Genomic DNA, 18,421 nt, shown 5'->3' with positions numbered 1-18,421 from the left:
CCTGCGGTTTCTTTCCCTGGGATCTGGCCGCAAAAGGCTTTCTGTGTAGATTGGGGGGTGGGGTGGCGGGGGGGTTGAGAGTGGGGACCAGACAGAGCTGGCTCTAGGGTATCTGAGTGGCCAGGAGGTGAGTTTCTACCTCCCCTTCAATCCTTGCCTACATCTGCCAGTAGGGCTACAACTTTAGCTCACCCTAAAAAGGAAGACTTCTGGGGATAGAATCTAGTGGGAAGCCCTCACCTTGTCACAGAGACCCCCCTCAGCATAGATAATAGGCAGGCCGTGTCTTCAGCCGTGTGACATAGGTATCAGAAGGCCCTGCTGGCCCCCAAATAGTGTGCCTCCACCTGAAATCCCATCCCTCTCACCAACCACACTGTCAGAGGGATCCAGCACATCAGAGACTGTCCCGTCCAATCCCTTTCTAGGCATGAACCCTAGGGGACAAGGCAGTGCTTCCAGAAGATTCCATTAAAACATACCTTGGTTATCTGGAGAGGCGAACTGTGCCACTGAACTCAGTGGTTGAACCAGATAGCTAATTGTCTCCTCGCAGAGGGCCTGGCCTTGGGGAATGAGTGGGTGGGGAGGTGAGGCTACATTGTTTTAACTGAGAGAGCAGGGTAGAAAGCAGTCCCCAGAGAGCCCGCCTAGTGGCCTTGGGTCATCCAGGGTTCAGCAAGGGCACTGGGTACCGGTGATGGGGAGGGCACAGCCTTCCCTAGCTGGCCCAGCGTGGGGGGTTCCAGCATCAGAGGACATCCAGAGGAGTGTCCTGTCTGGCATGCCGACCACCTACTTTGGCTCGTCTACTGAGAAGGTCTGTCTGTCTGAGGCAGCCCCTCCTTTCAGTTTCTATGTACTGTTACTCAGAAAGGTTTCCCTCTCTCATCTCCACCCACACCTATGCGCCCCCTCCCCACCATTTCCAAGGGAGGGGTGCTGCCCCGTGGCCCCTGTGGCCGGTGGTCAGCCCCCCATTTGTGGAACCCACATACCTGTGCTCCTGTTGCTCTGCCGCTGTCCCTAGCCGGCTTCCGCTGCCCGCTTGGCTCTGGCCCGGGCTCGGCTGGCTGGTAAGACCTGCTTCTGGGGTGGGTAGGGACACACCCACCTCAGCAGATCATGGGCCATCCCTTCCAGCTCCTCTGACGCACCCAGCCCCACAAAGGGGCAAGGAGGGCGAAAGGAGAAGGCATGGCCCTCCCCAGAGGCCCGTCCTTCAAGGGATCTCCACAGGACATGCCACTTAACCCAGCCCCCAGCTCTGGCAGATGAGCAATCAATCCCTTGCCCTGCACTCACGTACACTGATGTGCACACACACACACACACACACACACACACACACACACACACACACTGAGACACAGCGGAGTTTCCGCTAAGGTCTGCTGTCACACCCACCCCACAGATGCCAAATGACTAACCAACCCGCCTCTCCCCCGCTCCCCCTGGGTGTCTCCCTTCCTCTCTCGGCCTGTCAGGTGGCATAGCCTCTGCTGCTTTCGGCTTGTACCCCATGCTGCCCAGGGCCCCTCTGCCCGCGGCTGTTCGGCTGGGCCCTCCCTCCCCAGTACACCAGCAGCCAGACCGCATTGTTCCTCTTTGTTGGTATCTATTTCCCCTGGGGCTGGGGGGCTCTGTGAAGGAGGGCCCTTCAGACAAAAGCCCCTTACCCCTGGCCCCCTGCCACTGAGCCCAGGGTGGGGCCTCTTGTTGCTAGTCCGTAAACCACAGTAAGTTAAATCATTGGGTGAACAGGGGAAAAAGCATACTGTGATCCAGCGAGTTTGGGGCACGCTACGGAGATTTCGCTATTACAAGGCTTCTCAAGTGAAATGAAATGAAAAACAAAAACCAAGGCTTCTCAGTCTTTAACACGCCGTTAGGACGACTGACCAGATGTTGGTCATTGGACCTGGGTGAAGGACACGGGGTGGGGGTTGGTGCGTTAGACCAGTCTAGTTTTGTGCATATTGTCAACTCTCCCATAATACGCATGCCTTTTTAAAAATGCTGTGAAATCTGGCTAGACCAGAGCATGTACATGGATACAGATAGAGCTGGAAACACAAGGAATCCAGGACAAGATAAAGCCCTCGGGACCAATATTGAGAGTAGCCATACCAGGAGGGGAAGGGAAAGGTGGGGGGAGAAAAGGGGGACCAATCACAATGATCTATATATCACCCCATCCCAGGAGAATACACAACAGACAAGGGGATAAAGGGAGACATTAGACAGTGCAAGACATGAAAAAATAATAATTTATAAATTATCAAGGGTTCATGAGGGAGGGAGGGGAAAAATGAGCTGCTACCAAGGGTTCAAGTAGAAAGAAAATGCTTAGAAAATGATGATGGCAACATATGTACAAATGTGCTTGACACAACGGATGGGTGGATGGATTGTGAAGAGCTGTATGTGCCCCAATAAAATTATGTTTTTAAAATGCTGTGAACCTCTAGTAGCAGCAGCTGTGTTGTTTTCCAAATATGTATGTCCCCAGAATACTCTCTGGGAGGTCCCAGTGGTGAAGGGTCCGTTTTAGACAAACCTCAACATGTCAGCCAAACCCAATCCCTGCCGCACTGGGATTCCCTTGACAAACGTTTGGCTGTCCAATTAAGGGGTTCTGGGCGGCTGGCCACAGCAGTTCCCTCCTTCCTGATCAAAGTTCAAGTTTCCCGCCTTCTCTGCTCCCACTTCCCACATGCCACCTACAATGCCAGGGAGGCTGGGGCCTTTCTCCACAGAGGCTCCACTTCAGAGCTGCACAGGCACCTACCCTCCGGGGCCTGTGTGATCCCCAAGCCCCAGCCGCGGTCTTCTCCGATGGCAAGTCCTGATGCCCCAGCTGCCGAAGCTGCTTCCATGAATAGAGCGTGCTCCGGAACAGTGTCTCACCTGGAGACCCATGAACCGGGGCAGGGTGCAGGTGGGGGGCTGGTTCCCATGGGGCAGGGTGGCAGTGCTACGGATAGGGGAGCAGAACCAGCACAGGCCACACAGGCTGCAAAGAAATGCTTTATGTACAAAACATCCGTCAGGATCCTTGGAGCGCCATGATGAGCCCCTCCAGGACTGCTGACCCAACCCCAGGAAATCGTGTGCAGGGGCTGTCGGTGGGCTCGCCTGGAGAGAGGCTGGCATTCGGGAGTGCTGGAGAATCTGACAAGGCCGGGCTGTGAGGTGGGGGGCAGGATGGGCGGCACCCAGCTCATCCAGCTTGGCCCAGAGTAAAGGTGCTAAACTCCTGGCTCCAGCGAAGCACGAGGTCCTCACTTTTGGCCTGGGTCATCACATTGTAGGTCTCATTCTGCATGCACCTCATACGAGACACCTACAGGAAGGGGGGGCAGGGGGGACGGGGAGGCCACATTAGAGGCCCTACCAGAACCAGAAGGTGCGGGCAGGAGCACAGGGCAGTGGAGGGAGCTTGGCTGTGGGTTTTTTAAAAGCTGTGAGAGACACCAAGTAGCCCCAACCCCCCTCCTTTCAGAGAGGAGGAGGCCCAGAGAGGGAAGTGACTTATCCCAGGCTTTGAGGTGAGTAAGAGCAGGTACCCTCAGGGCCCCACTTTCTACCTGCAGCAGTTCCCCCACCCGCAGCTGCCAGCCTTCCGCTCCTGCCTGGGGAAGGCCGTGCTTGCTCCCAGACTGGAGCGGACGGGGCTCTGGTGGAGGGAGGCCTTTGCCCCACAGATGCAGGTGGGAACTGCCCACGCGTGCTCACCAGGCTGCTCTTGGTGGCTGCCTGAGATCAGGCCGATGGGAGGAGGCAGGCAAGGCAGGGGGGTGCTCACCTTCCGGTCTTCATTTCTCATCAGACACTGTTGGCTTTTGAAGGCACAGTAATTCGGATACTGCACAAAGTCGGTGTCACAAATCTAAAGCCAGGAGAGGAGGGGGTGTCAGAAGTCCTCCAGATACCCACCATGTCAGAAGCAGCGGCGGGACCACGTGCTCCCGGAGCTGGGGCCTTCCTCTCTGAGGAGCAGGCTGCAGGCTTCAGAGCAGAGTCGCTAGGAAGGAGCCAGACTCTGGGAGAATGGGAAGCGGCTGTCCCGCCAGCCAGCCAGCTTGCTGGGAAAGTGATGGAGGCATGGGAAAGCCCAAGATCAGGTTCCTTCTGGTGATGTGATTGAGGGAGCACGGAGAAGGGTCTTTCATGTGGGACTCTGGAGGAATCACCTCCTCTTTGGCCCTTGACCCTCAACCTATGAGCCCCGAAGGGTGGCGGGATGGGTCTGAGACCTCTCTCCATTTCATGGGGTCGAGAGAGGAGAGCTGGCCAGGGGCCCTCTGCCCCTACTTTCCCTCGCCTGGGTTTTCAGGAACAAGGGGTAGGAGCACAGGGGCTGTGACCTTGAGGACAGAGGGGGCACCGGTGGTTGCAGGGAGCAGGGAAGGGGCTGGAGGCGGCGGGAAGGAACTTGGCACAGAGGTCAGGAAGCGCTGAGCAGATCACAGGACTGGCCCCTCCACGTGTTGTATCACCTTGTCAGAGTCAAAGGAGCCCCGGTGGCACAGTAGCTGCGATCCGCAGGGTTCATTCACAGTTCTAAAGCACCAAGCTCCTTGGGAGCAAGGCAGGGCTTTCTACTCCCATTAAACCTTAACAGTCTTGGAAGCTCCTAGAGGCAGGTCTACCCTGTCCTAGAGGGCCATTCTGAGTCAGCCTCCACTCAGTGGCAGGGAGGAAGTCAGCAATGCAGGGATGAGTCACAACTTTAAGGTGGTCTGGTTCAGCGCTGGGCTGCCAATCTAAAGGTCGGCTGTGGATAAGCCACCAGCCAACTCTACAGCAGAGACGTGGCCGTCTGCTTCCATCATGCCTGTTGCCCAGAAACCCCGTGGGGCAGCTTATTCTCTCCTCCAGGTGCCCTATGCGTCAGGCAGGACCAGAAAGCTGTGGGTTTGGGGTTTTGCTTTGAGCACTTGGGCCCAGGGTGGGAAATGACTAGCAGAGCGGGGAACAGAACCTTGATCTCTTGCTTGCTGGTGGTGCTGTGTACCTCCCCCCGCCCCCCCCCCCCACATGCACCCTTTGTCAAATATAATCTTGCTCAGTGAGCTTGGGAGGGGTGCCACTGCACGGCAGAGAGGCAGGGGGCATGGTGGACATGAGGGGCTCCCCGCCTCATTCCAGTTCCTGTGGTGACAAGGAGCAGGGACAGGGGTAGTGGGGCTTAGTTGGGGGGTGGGGGTGGTGTCTCTGACCTTGGTTGGGTAATCCCCATCCTGGAAGCTGAGGAACTCAGTCTGGAGCCAGCCGGCCACCCGAGGGTCCTCACAGCCCTTTGTGGCGAGCCGGCCACACCAGAAGTCCACGCGGAGCCCGCCGTACAAATCCAGTCCATAAAAGTGACCTGCTTGTTTGGGCCCTGCCTGTAGTATACAGGGGACAGGGGAGAGGTGCGGGCTCCTGGTCCGCTTCAGGCCTCCTCCCTTTCCACTGCTGCTCCACCTGGCACCTGGGGTGCCCAACCTTCCCCACTAAGCTGCCTTGCCTACCTGCGTGCCCACAGATATGGTCTGGGACGTGAGCAAGGGGCTGATGAAGGCGGTCTTGTGGGAGCTGTCACATAGCTGCCGCTGCAGGTTGGCCTCGGAGTAGCACTGCTCCAGCTTCAGGGAGCAGAAGTCACAGAGGCCGCAGGTAGGTGTGTGTCGCCGCCCGAGATTGTCACAGACCTGGGGTGGAAGTCGGGGAGATGCTGAGACCCGGCAGCCTGCCCTCTCCCAGACCAAAGCCCGCAGAGGGCCCCAGCCGGGCCCAGGTCTTTGCACTAATGCGCTTCAGAAAGCCTCTGTATTATCTCCCTGCATCCCTCCCCAAAGGGTCCTCAAGGATGTCTTGCCTCAGCTCGCCCTTTCAGCACCCTCTTCTTGGGTGACTTGTCCACTTGCAGGTCACCTTCGTCTCTCTGCAGGTGGCACTCAGCTCTCTCACACGCTCCGCTCACTTCCCCATCATCAAGCCCTCACTGCCACGTGCCTGATAGATGCTGCCCCGGGGTGATCTAAAATAACCCCGAACTCTGTCTAGCTTAAGAGCGCTCACACCCTTTCCCTCTCCAACTCTGCTGGTAGCAGGATATTTCTCAAGAAGTGACATAGCGCTAGGTACTCTGACCGTAAATGCCATTCGATTCTCACAAGAACCCTATAATAGTGTTTTTGACAATGAAGGGTCTTCCCCGACACATCGCCGTCCTGTGCACAACGGAAGGAGGCATGGCCCCGTCCTCACAGCTGTTGGTATCTTTGAGCCCGCCGGTTGGCACCACTGAGTTAATCCATGTCATTTATGATTTCTTCTTCGTCGCTGACTCTGTTACCAAGCATGCTGTGCTTTTCCAGGTTGATCCTGAGAACATGGACATGCAATGAGGTCTCCCCACCCTGGATTCTGAGCATTCCAGCTGGACTTTCAACACTGACCGCTTTCCTGGCAGTGCACTGTTACTTTCCAGTCTTCACCAACACCAGGTTCCAAACACATCCATTCCGCCTCCGTCTTCCTGATGCATTGCCCGGCGTTCAAGTGTATCTGAGGCTATTAAGTGGGTCAAGAAAACCTTGGTCCTCAGAGGGACATCTTTGCTCGTTAGCAATTTAAAGAGGACTTGGGCAGCAGGTGTGCCCAGTGCAATAGGATGTCCTTTGATTTCTGTCTCTCATGTGCTCGTTTGTTTTGAAGTCTGTTTTCCTTACAAAACCGATGGTGTTTAAGCCAGAAGTTCACACTTTTTCTAGGGTTTAAACAAATCATCGTGGCTGACATTTATTTATTAATATGGAACGCTTCACGAGTTTGCGTGTCATCCTTGCACAGGGGCCATGCTAATCTTCTCTGTATCGTTCCAATTTTAGTATACGTGCTGCCGAAGCGAGCATGTGGCTGACATTTAGCATGCAATCTGTTAACCACAAGGTCGGTGTTTCATACCCACCAGTGGCTCCTCAAGAGAAAGACGCGGCTTCTGCTCCCATACAGGTTTCCAGCCTCAGAAACCCGAGAGGGGATCGCAATGCTTCAGAATCAAATGGAACACACAGTACAGGGGAGGGGGGGGGAGAGAGCTTCCTAAAATAATCTGTCTATTTTCAAATCTTGCTTCCTGTCTCTCGATGACATTAACTCATGGCCATTGAGTAGCTTCCGACCCACAGTGGCTCTATGGGACAGGGCAGAACTGCCTCTGGGCTTCTGAGACTAACTTTTAAAATAATTTTACTGGCCTGTCCGTCACATATGCAATTCAACTATTCAGTCAGTCCCTCAGAAGTGTGCCATCACCACCACGGTCATTTCAGGACATAGTTTTTACTTGTGAGGACACATTTGCTAGCGTCTTGAGCAGAACACATGGCAGACCAAGACAAAGGCGTAGTACCCAGAGGGGGGTGGCCCTTGGCATGGGGCATAATGGTGCCCAAGGGTTTGCTAATATACTTTGGAAAGGACGTGGGAAGTCAAGGAAAACCATCTCACCTGCATGGCATGTGGCAAATGAAAATATCAGTTACAGGTGGGGTTACTGTCACGGGAGCGGGGCCGTGATTAGGATGTCCACCTTGCGGTAGAAAGAGCAGTTGACAAGACTGAGCCAGGGCCCTACCCAGTGGCTCCTGTCTAGTGACTCACTCCGCTTGCCATCAAGACAGGTTGCCCCTCCCTGGGCATATCAGATAGGTGGCGGTGACCCTCTAATTCCTTGACTGCTGCTCCTAGGAGCACTGATGGTGGGTCCAAGTTAAAGGAAATCCTTGGGAGCGTCCATCTCTTCTGTTGATCGGGATGCTATCTGTTGGCCCCTGTGAGGATTCTGGTTTCCCCGAGTTGCAATCCATCGGAAGCCTAGTCTTGGATTTTCATCAGCAGGGGCTTCAAGTTCTCACTTTCAACAAGCATGGTTGTGTTATCTGTGGATCGAGGTGCTTACTAAGTCTTCCTCCAATCCTGATGCTGCGTTCTTCTACACAGAGCCTAGCTTCTTGGATCCTGTGCGCAGCATACAGATTGAGTAAGGATAGTGCAAGGATGCAAGCCTCACGCCTTCCCTGATTTCAAACCCTGCAGTGATCTATTCCAATGCCTGCCTCTTGCTCTCCAAGTACAGATTCCACTTGAGTATAGTGCTCTGGAATTCCCATTCTTCTCACAGTTCATTGATCTTCTCACAGTTCACTGGTCAATCGTCAAATGCCTGTGGACAGTCAATAAAACACACGTCACTATCTTTCTGGTACTCTTTGCTTTCAGCTAAGAACCATCGATGTGCAGGAATGACATCCCGGGTGCCTGTCTTCCTCTGAACCTAGCTTGCATGTCTGGCAGCTCCCTGTCCATGTACTACTGCAGCTATCTGAATTATCCTCAACAAAATTCTACCTGCAGGTGGTATCACGTTGTTTGGTAAGTTCTGCACTCTCTAGGGTCACCTTTTATCAGAAGGGGAACACATGGATCTCTTCTAGTTGGCCAAATTTCTTGGCGTGGACTGGTTCAGTGCTTTATCAGCTTGATGAAACCCTTCCATCGGCTTCAGGAGCCTGGTTTCTGGCTAATGCCTGCAATGACGTTTGACTTCTTCCTCCAGCACCACTGGTTCTGGATCATATGCCATCTCTCACAATGGTTGAATGTCAGCCAACTCTTTTTGGTGTGGTGACTGTGTATTTCCCTACATCATCGCTTATTTAAAAATATTAACTTTATTCTATTTCTGTATAACTTTAAGGACATACAGGTTTTTTTCCACAGGCCTCAAGGATTAGGTAGAAGTCACAGGACAATTTCTTTTCCCACCAAAAATGTTGCATATCTTGGTGTTTGTCCTAGAGGAGCAAAACTGACATTTACACTATCAAAACTCTTCAAGATTCTTACAGAAATCCAGCCTGCAGGGGATGTGCCAGTCTGCTGCTCAGGTGTCTGGACAGAAGCCATAAGCTGTTGTGGGCCGGCACCGGCATGGGAGGCGAGTGAAGCGCCAGGGTCCTTGGAATGGTGTGTTCTTTCTGTAGAAGTCGTCTCTGGAGGAAGGTGCGAGGCAGGGTCTCAGAGAAAGGCTCCACGTGCCCGGGGCGCAGGCACTGCTTTAGCAGCTGGGGCAGGAGCGCCCACTCCTCCAGGGTCTGGCCAGACTCAGGCTACATTCGCTTTGGATGCGTCCTGTATCATTCAGTATTTTTGTCCATCAGGATTAAAACTTAAAAAAAAAACCACAACTGTTCTACTGGCATCTAATTCACGTACCATGCAATTTCAGTGGCTCAAACAGATTGAAAAGTTATTCACTCATCACGATTTTAGAACATTTTATTATTTTTTCACAGTATCCGTTCTTGCACCCGTTGTTGTTAGCTCCCCACCTCCCTTATCAAAAACCTGAGGAACTAGTAATCTAGTCACTGTCTCTATGGGTCTGCCGATCCTGGATTTCATAAGAAAATCATGCCAAACCAGCCAAAGATAAAAGCAAAACAGAACAACTACAACCCAAGAGAAAGCAGGAGAAACTAGGAACCGGAACAAATTAAATTTGTACCAAAAGGGATAGCAAATGATAATGCTAAATTTTAACCTATTATCTCCAGTAATCCACTCACTATTACAACTTGATGCTTGACTTTTTGGGGGTTTGAGTTCTTGTAGCTTGAGACCCACTGAGCGTTGAAATGAACTGTGCATCCTTAGTGAATCCACAGCTGCTTCAGTTTACCTTCCTCCTCGATGGGCCACTCAGACATAGGTTTCCATCAGAGGGGTCAGGATGCTTCACTTTTTAAATTAAATTTATTTAAATCTTCACTAGTTTGGTTTTTAAAGTAAAACATTCTCTACAGTTGCAGTGATCTCACCACATCAAATCAGTAATAGTATCACGTCACACCGCCATCTATGTTTTGTTTCTTCCCCTCCCACCCCGCGTCCCTCTCTCCGTAATTTTCAGAGCCTCTCCTCTCGGTGGCCCAGCTCAGTCTGCAAAGCCTTCTCCTTTGCTGTGGGCCTTGAAGGATTTCATTGTGATGCATCTTCTCGGACGTTTCCTGCTCAGCTGTCTTCATTTCTTCCACCGCCTTTAGCTTCTTGATGTTTAAGAGACGCTGCCATCCAGTCTGGTCTTTTCTTTCTGTCCTGTCTTTTTCTTGTTCTCTTGCTGTCTTCATAGAGGATGTCTTTGGTGTCAGCTCAACTCACCAGCGCGTCAGTCCTTTCACAGATGTTCTTGCGACGGTCTCTAACTTCAGGCGGGGGGCGGCCTCAAGGGCATCAATTTGGTTCCTGTGGACTTGTTTTGACTTTCTCCAATTTCAACTTACACTTACGTATGAGCGACTGAGGGTCTCTTCCACAGTAGTTCCCCCCCCTCCCCCCGCCTTATTTTGCCTTCTTTGTCATCTCTCCCACAGGTAGAGTTGAGGCACGACAGCTCCAGAGATAAAGCAGCCTGTGGAATGGGCAAAGCCCCTCCCCGGCAACCTTCACACGCACCCTCCTCCATTCTGCTCTGTAACCCACTTGCTACCCCCACCCACACCCCGCACGGCCTTGTGTAACCAACAGCTTGCTGGCTCACTGACCGACCGACCCAGACAACCCCATGAATCCACTCTCCTACCTTATACGGTGCTCCTGGGGGGTAGGGGTGGGTGGGGCTCAGGCTCTAGATAAGAACCCAATAAAGTCCTTCCTTTTATTATAAGCCACTTGGTGCTGGCAACTCCTCCGGAGTAACTCTAGTAATGTGGGCAAATTGGTTCCTCTCGTGAGGTCCGCGTGGATAGATGCTGTTTATGTTGTTGAAAAAAAAATCTTTGCAATGAAGCTATTGGGCTGGCAAAATTCTGTGAAGGGAATCTTCGTTTCTGTGACCGATCCTTTTAATCCAGCTTCTAATCTTTCCTCCCTATTAGTTTCCATTGTTTGCCTTCCAATCACCAGTGTTTCTTGATCGTTCTGCCACCAAGTCGATTCTGCCTCACAGTGACCATGTGGGTTTCCCAGTTTTGTTTGCACTTCATCCATGTCAGACAGTTCAATAGTTCGATCATATCAAGAAGAGTTGTACAGTTCCCACCAGTCAATTCCAGAACATTTTCTTCTTCCTTGTACTCATTATTCATGAAACTATTTTTTTCTAACTGTGGCAAAAATACACATAACACAACATCCTCCAATTCCACAACTCCTACGTGTACAATTCAGTGCCATTGAGGATACTCTTCATACAACCATAATTGAGATCCTTTCCCAAGTTATTCCACTACCGTGAACGTCAACTCAATGCCCCCTAAGCAACAACGCTTCCTAACTTCACCCGAGACGGCCTCTTTATGAGCATGAAAAGCCTCCTCTTCTGAGGAGCTGCTGCTGGTTTGGAACTGCTGGCCTTGTGATTAGCAGCCCAAAGCATAACCACACCACCACCAGGGCTCCTTATAATAGAAAATACATGAGTAACAATCCCATTTGACTGAAGAAGCTGTGGCCCGGTGAGGTTCAGTAACCAGCGCAAAGTCCTATGTCTAGTATAGGGTGGAGCTGGGATGTGGAGCGAGGTCTATCTAGGTCCAAAATCCATGCTGTACCCGAGCACCCAGGTTTGAAACCTCCATGTCCTTGGAGGGTATTGTACAGTAGGTTCACCTGTCTCCTGGCTGAACTTTCTGGCTCTGGCTAAGCCGCAGCTCAAGTCAAGTCTGTCACCCTCCTTCCTCACCGGTGGACACAGCCTGTCCCAGGACACGAGCCCCATGCAGCCCAGCCCAGTGGACAATCCTCATGACCACAGCCCGGCCCTGCCCCCAACCTGGGCTGTATTCTCTCTCCCTGACCAATGAAAAGCCAAATGCTCTAGACTACCATTTCAGAGTTTTCAGATTACGACCCTCTTGTTCTGCTCCGAGTCAATGGATGCTGTATTAGGCCCTGGACCAAGTCCTAACATCCAGTGAGCACTGCGGTATTCCGGAGTTCTGAGCCATTACGTGAATAACAAACACCTCTCTCCAACACCTCTTGTACTCCCGTTACAGCGGTGGCCACGGAACCCCCTTTATGGGCTTTCGGCCCCTGGAGGGCAGGAGCATTATGCCCATTCTTAGTCCCTCATGAACTCTCTGTTCTTCCGGATTCCAGAGCCTTGGTACACTATTCCCTCTGCTAGCAACCTTCTACCAGGCCCCCTCTTTTGCCTAACCACTTCGTCAGGTCTTAGTTTGTCAGTCCCTTTGCCCCTCTCAAACGGGGGTGGAGGTGGGGAAATCACCCGCCCCCGCCCCTCATTCTCTATGTTCTTCTCTCTAGCCCAGCAATGACCCCATCGGACGTTACTGTCCATCTTCTCATCTGACTCTCCCAACTAGACTCCAAGAGGACAGAGGATTCCATCAATTGGACTCATTGCTAAGATCTCTAAGACCTTGTAAAGAGTTGGTGCCCAACCACTATTTGTAGAGTGGATGGCCTAGTCATGCTCTTTTTAAATTATACCGCTTTTATAATTTAAAAAGATGTTTTCAAGTTTTTGACAAATTAGATGCATTTTGTTCACTTACAGAAACTGGAAATCTAAGTGTATTTTCCTGGGAGCAAACTTGATGGGTCCTCAGGATACATTAACATTGGACTCTCTTTACAAGTTCCCTGGAATGCGCTCCGCACACGCTCTGGGAAGGAGGAGAGCGGAGTCTCAGGCAATGCCAGGCATTCACAATGGCTCAAGAGGCGATTCAAGGCCCAACAACGTGGACCGCTGAAGAATGCCTGCTGGACCGGAATGACTTCCCAACTGGGACCAACCCTTCCTTGTAGAAGGTGGGCTGGAGATGTCTTTCCAGAGAAGGGATCCCAGCTGGGAAAGCCTTTCCCCAACCATGCCTCACGGTGTTTATATAACTGCCTATCTCCCACTTCCAGAAGCTGCCCAGGGAACATGGATCCATTAAAGAGCATGAAGGGCGTACCGGCCTCCCAAAACCAAGGATTTCCTCCTCCATGAACTGCCAGGCCTTGGCAGTGGGGGTCATGATGCAGGCGCTCTCCACAATCGAATAGCACAGTACCAGCATGGCTTCCACATGGGGCAGCTGCAGGAGGCTGCAAGAAGACAGCACTGGCTGGTGGGGAATGGGCGGGGGACGGGGAGCAGAAGGCCACATCCACTCTCTGCCCCTCCCCTTAGCATCTGGTCTCAATCACACACACAGTGAGTGTGCTGGATAAGGCCTTAGAGGCTTTTGGACCAACGAGGAACTGAAGTCCAGGCAGGGGAAGTGATTTTCTCAAGGCTGCAGAGCTGAACAGGACCAGGGCCAAGGGGGCCTAATCCAGGCCCAGCAGCTCCAGGGCTAGGGCTCATTCTATTGTATCCTGTAGAGAAGGAACGTCAAGCACCACACTGAAGCCAGTGACGGGCACAGACCGGGTGAGGCAGCAGCTGCGTGATGTGCCTGAAGCCCAAGCAGGTCTGAGTGGGTCTGGAGGTCGGAGCTGGGAAGGTGGGCTTCTTGTTCCCAGAGGCAGCCTTGGAAGAGAGGGCCGGGCCAGCGTGGGACTGAGAACCTCCTTTACCTGCCACGCTTGGTATTTTTCCAGGGTCCGTCATGCGAGACTTCACTGACTTCATCCACTTGCTGGGCTGACCGAATGAGCTCCTGGATGTTCTCCATCACCACAGGAGTGGACTCCACTTCCCGCACTCGGGGAGTAAAGGAGGAAGGGTTGGAAGACAAAGATTCAGACTGAAACTTGGGCTCTGGGTCTGTCTGTAGTTCAGACATTATCTCCAGGCCTTCCTGTGTCCCCTGTCCTTCCTCCTGCTTCGCCCTCTCCTCTTGCTCTTCCTCTTGCTCTTCCTCTTGCTCCTTCCCCTCCTCCTGCTTATGCTCTTGGCCTTGCTCCTGTCTGTGCTCCTGCCCTTGTTCCTGCCTGTGATCCAACATTTGCTCCTGGCCTCCCAGGGACAAGGAGGACTGCAGCAGCTCCTCCACGTTGTTGTTCAGTCGCTCGGGCCAGGCCTGGAAAGACGGTCGCTCCGTGGCTGCAGCAGACGGGAAAGAGACAATTAAGCTCATAGCCTGAGTGCCTCTGTACACACACACGCACACACACAGACACACGCGCACACACGCACACGCACACACGCACACACACAGACACACACACACGCGCACACACAGACACACACGCGCACACACGCGCACACACACGCACACAGAGGCCAAGGAAAGGCGAACCAATCATTCATAGGCAACTAACAGACACACACAAAGAAGAATGTGCCTATTAAAAAAGAATAACATTGTAGCAAAATGGTGGTACTAGGAGTATGTGTCATCTTCCAACTTCTACCAGTGACCTGCTTCCCTAACTCCCACCTCAACTACCACCTTATTTAGGAAACACCTAATAGCCAGCAACCAGTCTTCTCTAAAGTAAAGATGCCAGCTTAAGTCTCGAGGGCTTCCAAATGGAGGGAAATTCCAAAGAAAGGAAGGGGGCAGAAAGTGACGAGCTAGTGGGCGAGGGTCTGGAATAAGAAAACCTAACTCGTGGTGGAAACATCTGGAAAAGGAGCTCACTAATGGCTGGTCTACACAAAGAGCATCAGCGCTGAGTCATGCCCGTAGAAGTTGTGGACTTGGAGAATGTTTTGTTGTGTGTGTTGTTGCTACAACTAGAAAAAAATCATAATTACAAGAATAACAATGAGCACAAGGAAGAAGACGGCGTTCAAGGACGGTGGTGATAATTGTACAACACTTCTTGCTAGGCTGGGGTCACTGAATTGTGCGACATGTAGATGAGGTGCTGATAAAACCTAAAAACAATGGCACCAAAGATGTACGGCTCGCTGCAATGACACCCGTTTTTTCAGTGTATTCCTGACTTTTAAAAAAATTTTATTTAATAAGTGGTTTCACACAGTGAAAAGAAAGAAAACCCTAAAAAAATTTAAATTAAATTAAAAAAGCAAACCCTAACTTATAGTCCCACAAAACAGACCTATTCACCAGCTCCTCCCGGGCTCCCTCTCAACTCAAACTTACTAGTGGACTCTGACTCACATGGACCCCATAGGACAGAGTAGAAACACCCCTGTGGGTTTCTAAGCTGTACATCTTTATGGAGGTAAAAAGCCTCATCTTTCTCCCTCAGTGGGGCTGATGGCTTTGAACTGCTGATTTTGCAGTTACCAACGCAGCTCATTAGCCGACTATGCCACCAGGGCCTCCCCCTCCCGCTGCCCCGTTCCCATTTCCCTACCAATGATGGGCTAAATGATGGGCTGTTAAAGACGCGGTCTGTGATTGGAAACCACGGCCCCCTCCGGCCCCCTCCGTGGGAGAAAGGGGAAGCAGCTGTGTCAGTGGAGATTCGCAGCCTCAGACAGGTGGAGCAGCTCAGCTGAGTCTGTCCTGCAGGTCCGATGTGGGTTGAAATGAACGCTATGATGGTGCTTCCTACTTTGTTTGGAATGCTGTACCTCCTGGCCTCTGGGACTTGTGGAAGGCGTTTCTGGGAGACTGTCAGGTGCTGCAAGATCTCACCTGTGGCATGCGATGAGGTGGGGGAGGTCACGAGTGGCTTGGTGGACTGGACTTCAGAGGGAGTGTCAATCTCCTTGAGAGTGTTAGGGGAGATGATGGAGACGGGCTGGGAGCAACGGACCCTCTGCAAGAAGGGAAGAAAAGCAAGGTCTTTCCCGCGGGCTCGGTCCTCCTACTCCTGTTCCCACCAATGCTCACCGCTCACAATCCTTGGGCAGGGATGCTAGAAGCCGTACCCCCTGGAAGAGCAAACTCATTTTGACCACACACCTGCTGGGGCTCCCCTGCATTGGCCCTGGAGGAAACCACTGAGCTCAGAAGAAATGGTAGCGGGCATATCTCCGCCCTGGTCCATTCTCTCTGCCCTAGCTTCTCTCAATGTCAAGGTGGTTCAGGTAGCCTGGGAGCTCCGGGCCAGACTGGATTCATGCCTGTGAACCCCTGGCAAAATGGCCGGGAGGGAGTACCCTCTTGAAGCTCTTCAAATGCCTGTCCCCGCCCCCCACCCCCCCACCTCTCCTTTGACCCTAGGGCGCTAGAGGCAGCCTCGGCCTTGGGCCTCACCTTGGCGTAGTAGACGTGGTTGGAACAGCGATACTGAGTAAATTGGCAGAAGGACTCAAACCATGAGGCGTATGGGAGGTCGGAGCAGACAGCACCTGAGAAAAGGCCGGGTGGGAAGTGAACACCCAGGGGAGGCCCTTCCTCAGGAGGGCGGTGGGTTCCTTGGTGCTGGAGAGTGGAGATGGGCCTGGGGGCTGTGGACCATACTCCTCGCCTGTCCCATGTGAGCACGCACTGAGGGGTGGGGTGCCTTCTGCCCCCCTGCCCGCGTCTCCCCACTAACTAGCTCCTTACCATCAGGCACCAGGCCGTGGTTTTCATACTGGTCCAGCTGGACCAGGGTGGGGTTCCGGCAGCCGTGGGTCGCTCGGAGCCGGCAGGTGGTCTCGGCCTTCCAGGTCGGGGTTAGCAGGGCGAAGAAGTGCTCATACTCGGTGGGGGAGAGGGGACTGCCTGGGGTGGAGCTGGAAGTGGAATCTTGCGCTCGGACAGGAAGTGGATTCAGGAGCAGCACTGCAGGGTTGGGGGTGGGGTCGGGGCAGACAGATGGCTGGACAGAACCCCCACACCGGCTCAGGGCATAGGACAGAGCCAGTCTGGCAGCCCCGCGTGGTGTGTCCTGGAGGAACTGCGGGGGAGAGAGGGCGGAGTCCTGGGGGCTGAGGGGGTTCCAGGAGTTCTAGAGGCGAAGGCCAGGCGCCAGGGAGGCAGATCCCAGGAGGGTCTCGGAAGTTAGGAAGCAGCGCCCAGGGCACCGCCAGGGAAAGGCGGGTGCTCAGATCAGATCGGGAGTGCAGGGCAGGAGTTGGGGGGTGGCTTACCCTTCAGGATGGGCAGGAGGAAGCCAGCAGCCAGCTTCCTCATGGCCCCACCAGATCCGCGGAGCTGCGCGCACCAAAGGAGCCTCCAACGGGCCGGCGCAGCCACACAGGCGGCGGCCGGAGCACGGGAGGGTTTAGAAGGTGCGGGGCTGACGTCACAAGCGCGGGGGGCGGGGCCTCGGGAAACTGACCCTGGCCTGGACCCTCCCCACCCAGACGAGGCCCAGAGCCGTCCATTGCAGCACCGTGACATGAGACTGCCTGGCTGAATGGAGCTGTCTCGTCCATGACACTGAAGGTTCCCCGTGAGCTGCTGTAGAACCTGACATATATTCGGAACACATTGCTCTTAAGCACGGTGCAAGTTTGTGTCTAATGTTTGTAGCTTTGCTTTTAACTATGTATCTTTTAAAAAGCGGCGTACCTTGCTTCAACTCATTGTGCCGTGTGCGTGAGGTCCACTGACATTCAGACTTGAATTCATTCGCAGACGATAACCAGTGTCCTGTTTCCAAGGTGAGAAGCCTGCATACTCAGGAGCACGTGGTTTCGAGATCCACCCACTGACTGACCCGTTAGCCAGTGAGCCTTTTTGTTGTTCAGAGTTCCCAGTTGCGCTGTATATTGTGGTGTGCTATTGGGACCCACGACGACAATGGAGGGCCGTATACTCCCCAGGGTGTGACCTTCCCAGGAGCAGAGCACGGGCCCTTTGAACCATTGGCCTTTCCATTAGAAACCTCATGTTCAATCATGGTACGTCAAAACAAAACGGAAAACCACGCGCCTCTAGGACAGGGCAGCGCTGCCCGAGTTTCTAGGACGAACTCTCCACGGGAGTAAACGGCCCTGGAGCGGCTAGGGTTTTCAACCTGGGGGACCTGAGATGTTCGCTTTTGACACTCTTCAATGAAGTGGTCTCGTTTTACCTTGTTCAGCGTCCAGTCACCCCACAGGGCGTACGGCGGCGTCCCAGATAAGGACAGGGCTGAGAGCGCGATTAGCTCGAGCTGGTGAGGCTGGGATGCACGTCCAGGCAGGGCCCTGGGGCAGAGACCAGGGACATGCAACAAAGCAGCGTCGATGCGACAGAACTGGAAAAGCCTGTGTGGTCATGTAATACATGTGCCCCGAAGCAGGGCTAGGGTCTAGAGACGGCTCAGTGGTCTAAGCTAGCAGTTCTCAAGCAGGAGGAGGGCAAGCCCGCCAATGGGCTGAGAGGAAACGCCCTGTGCTGCAGCAGAGCAGCACAGGCATAGGACCCAGACGTCCTTGTTGAAGACATGAGACCTATTTACCGGAGAAGCTGCACTAGCTAACTGGGGTGGAGAGCCCTGACTGGAGGCTGGTCTCTCTACTTTCGGAGGGCCAAGCGGAGACGCTGAAACTCCTGGTGGAGAGGGCCGGCTCCTGCCTCTTACCCACTCTGGGGGGCACAAACAGGGGGCCCTGCGTATTCTTCGGACA

The 18,421-nt window shown here is 53.3% G+C and overlaps 1 protein-coding gene and 1 non-coding gene across 2 annotated transcripts; both read right to left on the bottom strand.

The window, feature by feature from the left end:
* Nucleotides 1–2,307: 2,307 nt before the first annotated feature.
* ACRBP (acrosin binding protein) lies at nucleotides 2,308–18,312 on the bottom strand. Its single transcript, XM_075552146.1, has 10 exons — nucleotides 16,955–18,312; nucleotides 16,428–16,646; nucleotides 16,134–16,228; nucleotides 15,570–15,693; nucleotides 13,591–14,059; nucleotides 12,984–13,116; nucleotides 5,520–5,699; nucleotides 5,226–5,393; nucleotides 3,809–3,892; nucleotides 2,308–3,346 (listed from the first exon to the last, which is right to left on the bottom strand). The coding sequence occupies exons 1-10, from the start codon at nucleotides 17,205–17,207 to the stop codon at nucleotides 3,224–3,226; spliced, it is 1,848 nt and encodes a 615-aa protein (XP_075408261.1). The 5' UTR covers nucleotides 17,208–18,312; the 3' UTR covers nucleotides 2,308–3,223.
* LOC142452041 (U6 spliceosomal RNA) lies at nucleotides 6,799–6,905 on the bottom strand. Its single transcript, XR_012785106.1, has one exon. It is a non-coding gene; the product is annotated as a U6 spliceosomal RNA (small nuclear RNA).
* Nucleotides 18,313–18,421: the final 109 nt, after the last annotated feature.

This window comes from Tenrec ecaudatus, chromosome 6, assembly GCF_050624435.1.
Source record: "Tenrec ecaudatus isolate mTenEca1 chromosome 6, mTenEca1.hap1, whole genome shotgun sequence".
Classification (NCBI taxonomy): domain Eukaryota; kingdom Metazoa; phylum Chordata; class Mammalia; order Afrosoricida; family Tenrecidae; genus Tenrec; species Tenrec ecaudatus.
The sequence above is the reverse complement of the archived record's forward strand: the minus strand, read 5'-3'. Positions and strand labels throughout refer to the sequence as shown.

What these genes read in the sequence shown, in the direction of transcription:
- ACRBP (XM_075552146.1), bottom strand. Translation starts at nt 17,207, where the DNA reads ATGTCACGGTGCTGCAATGGACGGCTCTGGGCCTCGTCTGGGTGGGGA. An exon ending in CACCTCATCGCATGCCACAG is followed by an intron (nt 14,060 to 15,569) that starts GTGAGATCTTGC and finishes CGTCTGCTGCAG; the next exon opens with CCACGGAGCGACCGTCTTTC. An exon ending in AAAAATACCAAGCGTGGCAG is followed by an intron (nt 13,117 to 13,590) that starts GTAAAGGAGGTT and finishes GTCTTCTTGCAG; the next exon opens with CCTCCTGCAGCTGCCCCATG.